This window comes from Beta vulgaris (assembly GCF_026745355.1).
Source record: "Beta vulgaris subsp. vulgaris genome assembly, organelle: plastid:chloroplast".
NCBI lineage: Eukaryota > Viridiplantae > Streptophyta > Magnoliopsida > Caryophyllales > Amaranthaceae > Beta > Beta vulgaris.
The window spans coordinates 25,001-32,500 of record NC_059012.1 but is presented as its reverse complement, the minus strand read 5'-3'; the positions used below and the strand labels follow the sequence as shown (position 1 = coordinate 32,500).

At 32.4% G+C, this 7,500-nt stretch overlaps 8 pseudogenes and 2 further genes across 4 annotated transcripts in view, besides 7 other annotated features; 5 read left to right on the top strand and 5 right to left on the bottom strand. All coding sequences in view use genetic code 11, as the record gives it.

Moving 5' to 3' along the window:
• The window catches only part of psbA, a 594-nt gene extending 334 nt beyond the window's left edge, over window positions 1–260 (bottom strand).
• Window positions 1–260: part of a sequence feature (HMMER_hit_psbA,_position_415_-_902,_E-Value_6.9e-22, _score_78.2;~ID:misc_feature-hmmer_psbA_3;~source:HMMER) that runs on past the window's edge.
• psbD overlaps window positions 1–583 on the bottom strand; it is a 1,062-nt pseudogene extending 479 nt beyond the window's left edge.
• psbD overlaps window positions 1–583 on the bottom strand; it is a pseudogene marked incomplete at its 5' end in the record, with an annotated part of 1,062 nt that extends 479 nt beyond the window's left edge. Inside the window, one exon of the mRNA in view lies at window positions 1–583. This exon is cut by the window's left edge and continues 479 nt beyond it.
• Window positions 1–583, bottom strand: part of an mRNA that runs on past the window's edge.
• Window positions 1–583: part of a sequence feature (HMMER_hit_psbD,_position_1_-_1062,_E-Value_0,_score_1129.9;~ID:misc_feature-hmmer_psbD_1;~source:HMMER) that runs on past the window's edge.
• Window positions 584–3,855: 3,272 nt separating this feature from the next.
• On the top strand, window positions 3,856–3,960 carry psbM (annotated as a pseudogene). Its single transcript has one exon. A coding segment is annotated over exon 1 (105 nt), but the record flags the coding sequence as incomplete, so codon positions are not given.
• psbM lies at window positions 3,856–3,960 on the top strand (annotated as a pseudogene; the record flags this gene model as incomplete).
• Window positions 3,856–3,960: a sequence feature (HMMER_hit_psbM,_position_2_-_104,_E-Value_3.6e-26,_score_94.3;~ID:misc_feature-hmmer_psbM_1;~source:HMMER).
• A 601-nt stretch (window positions 3,961–4,561) lies between these two features.
• Window positions 4,562–4,651, bottom strand: petN (annotated as a pseudogene). The gene has a single exon. A coding segment is annotated over exon 1 (90 nt), but the record flags the coding sequence as incomplete, so codon positions are not given.
• On the bottom strand, window positions 4,562–4,651 carry petN (annotated as a pseudogene; the record flags this gene model as incomplete).
• Window positions 4,562–4,651: a sequence feature (HMMER_hit_petN,_position_1_-_90,_E-Value_1.1e-24,_score_89.7;~ID:misc_feature-hmmer_petN_1;~source:HMMER).
• A 537-nt stretch (window positions 4,652–5,188) lies between these two features.
• psbL lies at window positions 5,189–5,308 on the top strand.
• Window positions 5,189–5,308: a sequence feature (HMMER_hit_psbL,_position_19_-_93,_E-Value_1.3,_score_12.7;~ID:misc_feature-hmmer_psbL_2;~source:HMMER).
• Window positions 5,309–6,332: 1,024 nt separating this feature from the next.
• The window catches only part of rpoB, a 3,213-nt pseudogene continuing 2,045 nt past the window's right edge, over window positions 6,333–7,500 (top strand). Inside the window, exon 1 of the mRNA in view lies at window positions 6,333–7,500. This exon is cut by the window's right edge and continues 2,045 nt beyond it. Within this exon, the coding sequence occupies window positions 6,333–7,500 (1,168 nt within the window).
• rpoB overlaps window positions 6,333–7,500 on the top strand; it is a pseudogene marked incomplete at its 5' end in the record, with an annotated part of 3,213 nt that continues 2,045 nt past the window's right edge.
• Window positions 6,333–7,500: part of a sequence feature (HMMER_hit_rpoB,_position_1_-_3212,_E-Value_0,_score_3242.7;~ID:misc_feature-hmmer_rpoB_1;~source:HMMER) that runs on past the window's edge.

The following is a 7,500-nucleotide window of genomic DNA, read 5'->3' as shown; positions in this document are numbered from 1 at the left end:
TCAGCGTCCAATTATGAAACCCTTGAAAAAAGAGAATGAATCGAAATATAGCTGCTACACCAAAACTAGGCGCAAAGAACCAACCAGACTGACCTAGTGGATAAATTAGGAATACAGAAACAAAAACAGCAATTGGACCAGAGAATGCGATTGCATTATAAGGGCGCAATTGAACAGATCGAGCAAGTTCGAATTGACGTAACATAAAACCTATTAGTCCGAAAGCACCATGAAGAGCAACAAAAGTCCACAGGCCGCCTAATTGACACCAACGAGTAAAATCGCCTTGTGCTTCAGGACCCCAGAGTAATAATAAAGAGTGTGCTAAACTATTAGCAGGAGTAGAAACTGCTGCGGTTAAGAAATTGCAGCCTTCCAAATAAGAACTGGCCAATCCATGGGTATACCATGAAGTTACAAAGGTTGTACCCGTAAACCAACCTCCTAAGGCAAAATAAGCACAAGGAAAGAGCAATAGACCCGACCAACCTACAAAAACGAAACGGTCCCTCCGTAACCAGTCATCCATAACATCAAATAAATCAGTTTCGTCTTTGGTAAATTTACCAACTGCTATAGTCATAGTGATCCTCCTATTCAACTACTTCAACCATTTTCGAGCACCCCATAGCATTTTTGGAGTCCGACAATTCTATCATTTCATTTATGGATGATTTGATTTTTCATACACCGACCCTTAGCTATAGTATAGGGTTTCGAAAAAAAAATCCTTTAGTGGTTCATAACATAAATTAACTTAGGTTAAAGTAAATTCCTAAATGCAATTATTTATTAATTTGAACTTAGTCGACTCAACTATTAATCTTTTGAAAGAGCTCTTCAAGGAACAACCGATCTCCTCTCTCGTTACCGATTGATCTTCAAACCGACTTTTTCTTTCTATCAACGAATTAAATTAAGCTTATTGGTGCATCTTTTTCGTAAAATGGAGCAAAAGAAAGAAATATTTTTAGAGATTCTTCGTTATATGTATATGTTTATTTTTTGTCTGTTTATAGTTAGTTCTTTTTACTTCAGTTCAATCGAAAATGTCAGAATATATCTTTTCATTTTGACGGGTCGCGGAAAGAAAGATACTTCGAATATTTTTCTATTTATTTTTTATCTATCATAAAAAGAGATAATTTCCTATTTTCTTTTTTACTTAATTTAGAAATTCCATAGGATATTCAATAAACAATAAAATAATAGGAAACTTGAAATGAAAGTTTTTTTCAAGCATGCATCCTCCATCCCATTATCGGAACAAAAATATGGGATGAATGGATATAGAAATAGTTGGTACATGAAGACACACTCTATTGAAATATTATTCGATAGATAAGATCCAAATTCATTTCGTTTTCGTTTTGGAATCAAAGAAAAGAAAGATATGTAAAATGGATTTTTTATATTGTGATTTGAAATAAAGGTTTTCTCCTCTCTAGGAGAAAGAGACTCGCCAACCTATTCCTATGGAATAGCTAGGAACACAAAGATTTAATCGGAAATATCGACAAATTCATACAGAGTTTAAAGAAATTAAAAATAAAAGGTCAACTGTTCCAATTTAATCTCTATCAAATTTGAATATCAGAATAGCGGGTATAGTCACGATTCAATAGGTCAGGTCCACTTACTTTTTCATTTGTTGATTTCGAATCTTTCCATTACTAGGATATAGTTATAGTTGCTGATTCGAGAAACGACTTATCTTATCATTATAATATAATGAATATTAGTCCAACTTTATAACTACTATAAGTATAACTTATTATACTTATAAAGTTGCTTACTTTGTACTTTCAAAATCTCAACAAACAACATCTCTATTTCCCGTTCAAATAGAATGGAATTTTATGAAAAATCTCAAAAGCCCCTTATCGGATTTGAACCGATGACTTACGCCTTACCATGGCGTTACTCTACCACTGAGTTAAAAGGGCCCTTTTAGCCAATTCTTAGCTGATTCACTATGTACATATATTACATACACTAAGTTATTGTATACTATACATAAGTAGACGGATAGCAGCTAGGGACTTGTTTCGAAATGGGGTAATGGAGTTTGTTTCATTTAAATCTCATTTTTTTTCTTTCTAGTAGACAACTGAAAGGATTCTTTAATTTCATATTATCTCGAGTTCTATAATTAATATTAGATTCAGTTTATTATATATATTTAATAATTTGATATTCTATTTTATACCAAATGATTAGAATGAATGATTCAGAAATTAAATTAAATTGAAATGACAAAAAAATTCTACGGAATCATGTAAGATGGAAAGATTTTTTGAATCTAATTATTTTATTCGATTATATTGACAATTTCAAAAAACTGTTCATACTATGAACATAGTATGATGGCAGTTGGGCACGTATGCCCCCATCGTCTAGCGGTTCAGGACATCTCTCTTTCAAGGAGACAACGGGGATTCGACTTCCCCTGGGGGTAGGGTACTACAAAAGGAAGTTGATCATAGATTATCAATAAGACTAAAATTGAATTGCTTCTTCCTGGGTCGATGCCCGAGCGGTTAATGGGGACGGACTGTAAATTCGTTGGCAATATGTCTACGCTGGTTCAAATCCAGCTCGGCCCAATAATTCGCTCATCCATTATGAGATGAAGATATTTGTCTTCCTAAAACGGCTGATACGCGTAATAAAAGAATCCAATTTTCTGCTATATACCCTATTTTTTTTTGTTTGCTTTATTTTTTTATTCCAGGAAATGGCAATTTTGATCCTAATAATGATCTAGATTCATATTAGGATCTTTAATAAGAAATCTTTCAATAAAGAAAAATTCTTTATTGAAAGATTTCTTCTCATTTGAAATAAGTAAAATTTACTAGTAATTCGTGTCGTTAAAAGTCTTGAGTCAAATCATAAAAAAAATGGATACTGTCTACTTGAGTTCCCGGGGATTGTAGTTCAATTGGTTAGAGCACCGCCCTGTCAAGGCGGAAGTTGCGGGTTCGAGCCCCGTCAGTCCCGACGGATTCAATAATCAATAAATATATCAATTCATCTTTCCACTTTTTGGGAAAAGGACGACAATAGAATTTGACTTTCAATAGGAATTCTTCTATAGAATTCCATATGCTTCTCGGGAGTACATGCTGGAATTTGTTTCTTGTACAATACACACTTTCACGTTGAATTTTTCATATATGCGTTGTTAGACCCTTTGTAATAAAGAATGAAGACTCCCTTTTTCTTTCCTTCTTAATTTATTTCTTATTTTAATAAATAAAAATAAGAAATAAGAATTTTGTTTGTGATTTTAGTAAAGTTTCAAGTAAAAGTTCTATCAAAAAAATAATGAATTTGATGGAATATTCCTTTTTTTGTACCAGGACTACTCGTTTTCACACTTTTCTTGGAAGAAAAAGAAAATGAAAAGGGATTTTCGAACTTAACCACCTTAACCACTTTTTCCATTTTCCTTCTAGTTTTTTATTTATTGTTTGGGAGGTTTTGTAACCAATGGAAGTGGGAAAGCGAAACTAGATGATTGAACTAGATGATTGATAGTAGAAGGAAGATGGCGGGTTATGGAAAAAAGAATAAAAAAGAATGATCAATAAGGGAATTCTTGATTAGCTGACAAATTCCATTTTTCTTTTTTTGGATTCAGTATGGATAAAAGAGCTTCCTATGTTATACTATTCAATTCGCGACAGCGAATTGATATGATAGTTCAGATATTGTTATTCATGATATTAATTTGATTCAATATCATCAAGATGTAATTCATCCCATTGAATTCAAATTTACAGGTAAAAGTTTTATCATCTCTATGGGATTAAATCCCGAGTTAATGCGAAGTAAAAAAACAATGAGATTATGGAAGTAAATATTCTCGCATTTATTGCTACTGCACTATTCATTCTAGTTCCTACTGCTTTTTTACTTATTATCTATGTAAAAACGGTCAGCCAAAATAATTAATTTGAATGAAACTTGACTTCGTAGTTCTTTATCAATGATTGAAAAATGGAAAGAAAAAAAAGGATTCAAATTTCGTTTCTTAATTGAAATGAGCAGGCTAGAATCCGCAATATTCGATGAGATTAGATAGTATGGTAGAAAGATTCATATGAATCTTTCTACCATACTATCTAATCTATTAGTGTTTTTTTTTCGGGTAGGAAGTTGTACTATAAGCTTAAATAAAGATACAGACTTAATTGAATATCGATCAATCCACAATATGTATCTTCATATATGTTATGTACATAGCGACCCCAATTCTATTTTTTTGCTACATCTATTTGATCCCTTTTTATTGATTCTGATCAATCCGAAATAATCGAAAGGCAACTCTTACGTTTATTTTACAACTCGAATTCTTCGATTTCGGATTATTTCAAATAGAAATTCGTTTGAAATAAATTTCCTATCATCTCTATCTCCGTTCGAAATAGAAAGATGGGAATTTTGAAATAGCTCTTTTATTGACATTATTATCTTTAAAAACACTTTGTGGAGCGATTTATAAAACAAACGATACAATACAGTTTTTTTGCTCAACTCAAATTAAGTCGTATTTCTAGAGTCCACTTCTTCCCCATACTACAAGTGAAAGAGAAAATGTAAAAACTACCATTAAAGCAGCCCAAGCGAGACTTACAATATCCATGTGAATCATGTCCCCTATTTCTATGAATATGAAGGAATTATTCCATTATTGTTTACTAATAATAGTGAAATCCATGGTACAGAGTCAAAAATTTTTCGGACTATTAATTGAATGAACCAATCCAATAAATCCAATACCGGAGTACTCAGAGACTTTTTTTAGTTTGTATACAAACTATATTGCGCTATTACTAACTACTAATTAGTTAGATATTACCTCCCGCTGAATTCAAGGCCCAGTCAGTAACTACTCCAATAGGAACGGCGAGGTCGCAATAGCCCTTCCACTACTTACTAAAACGAAAATCTTTCCTTGAATAAGAATTTACAGAACTTTCACTTTTGAGAACCCCCAGAGACTTAGAATCAAGTACATATCAAGAGACCTCTTCGTCTACTTCCCTTCCAAAAAATACGGTGAGTTGTAGATTATAACAGTCGATAAGGGATTTCGAGTCTTTTTTTAATTAGAATATCAGGCGACACCCGGATTTGAACTGGGGAACAAGGATTTGCAGTCCTCCGCCTTACCACTCGGCCATGCCGCCAAAACGATACAAAATAGAATAGACGAAACCAGTCCTTTTTGGGGATTGATTACTGAACTTCTTTTTTTATTTATTGTACTTGCATTTTGAATCCCTTTTCTTTGCTAGCCCTTCCACTACTTATTAAAACGAAAATCTGTCTTTTTTTTGTTTTGATTCGCTCCATACCAAAAAATATGAACTTTCAGTCAAAAAAGTGAAAATTCATGATAAACATGAGAAATTGGAACCATTAACTATTGACTTGATTGCGAGTTCATGAACGATTCTTCGATTTTGATTTCAAATTTTGTTTACCTAATGACATAAGAAAATCCAAATGATAACTAATCAGTATTGCGTCTTTTCAAAAAGAAAACCGAAAAATCTTTATTTCCATTTTTCTTTTTCTCAATTTCAATTATAACAACAACTATGAGTATATGTAAACCCCGGAACCATAACAAAAATTACACAGACAATCAAGTATCTTATATATGATATTATGATATATGGATATCTGCACGTGTTTAAATTGACTATTTAATATAATAAACATAACCCGCTTTACAATACAATCCTATTTTAGGAATTCTACAAAATGGTATTAAATTGAAAATTAAATAGGTAAAAATATCTCTTTTCTCCGAAAATCCTTTTTGTAACAATACAATAGAAAGAGAAAGGTCAAAAAAGGTTGGTTAAATACTTTATTGTTTCTGATTATTCTATCTTTATCTCGGTGAAGAGATCAAATCCTGTATCTGTTTTGTTTTTGATATCCAATCGGATTGGAATATGTAATATCATAATAATGGTCGAAATTGAACGGATATTCTATACTAAACTAAATTTTATAAATCAAATATCTAATTAAGTAGCAGAATTCTTTTTATATGAATGTTTTATCAATTTATTTCCTTTTGTATCTGTTGCATTTTAAAATTTGAGTAGAAACTTTTATTTATTCCCCTCTTCATACGTATTTCATACATTCCATATATGCTCATATATGAATATATGGAGTTTTTGTGTCAAATTTTATGTGATTTAGTAAACAGAATATAAATTCCATCAGAGCTAGATCGATCTATATGATTCAATGAAGAATGAGCCAAAAATGGGATTTTTCAATAAATGAGGAATTGAGTGCAAATGCTACGGGATGGAAATGAGGGAATGTCTACAATCCCTGGGTTTAATCAGATACAATTTGAAGGATTTTGGAGGTTCATTGATCAGGGCTTAACGGAAGAACTGTATAAGTTTCCAAAAATTGAAGATACAGACCAAGAAATTGAATTTCAATTATTTGTGGAAACATATCAATTGGCCGAACCCTTGATAAAAGAAAAGGATGCTGTATACGAATCACTTACATATTCTTCTGAATTATATGTGTCCGCGGGATTAATTTGGAAAACCAGTAGGGAGATGCAAGAACAAACAATTTTGATTGGAAATATTCCTTTAATGAATTCCCTGGGAACTTTTATAGTAAATGGAATATACAGAATTGTGATCAATCAAATATTGCAAAGCCCGGGTATTTATTACCGATCCGAATTGGACCATAACGGAATTTCGGTTTATACCGGCACCATAATATCAGATTGGGGAGGAAGATCAGAATTAGAGATTGATAGAAAAGCAAGGATATGGGCTCGGGTGAGTAGGAAACAGAAAATATCTATTTTAGTTCTATCATCAGCTATGGGTTCGAATCTAAGAGAAATTTTGGATAATGTTTGTTACCCAGAAATTTTCTTGTCTTTCCTGAATGATAAGGAGAAAACAAAAATTGGGTCAAAAGAAAATGCCATTTTGGAGTTTTATCAACAATTTGCTTGTGTGGGTGGGGACCCGGTATTTTCGGAATCCTTATGTAAAGACTTACAAAAAAAATTCTTTCAACAAAAATGCGAATTAGGAAGGATTGGTCGACGAAATATGAACCGGCGGCTGAACCTCAATATACCCCAAAACAATACGTTTTTGTTACCGCGAGATATATTGGCAGCTGCGGATCATTTGATTGGAATGAAATTTGGAATGGGTACACTTGATGATATGAATCATTTGAAAAATAAACGTATTCGTTCTGTAGCAGATCTCTTACAAGATCAATTCGGATTGGCTCTAGTTCGTTTAGAAAACGTGGTTCGAGGAACTATAGGTGGAGCAATTCGACATAAATTAATACCGACTCCTCAGAATTTGGTAACTTCAACTCCATTAACAACCACTTTTGAATCTTTTTTTGGATTACACCCATTATCTCAAGTTTTGGATCGAACTAATCCATTGACACAAATCGTTCATG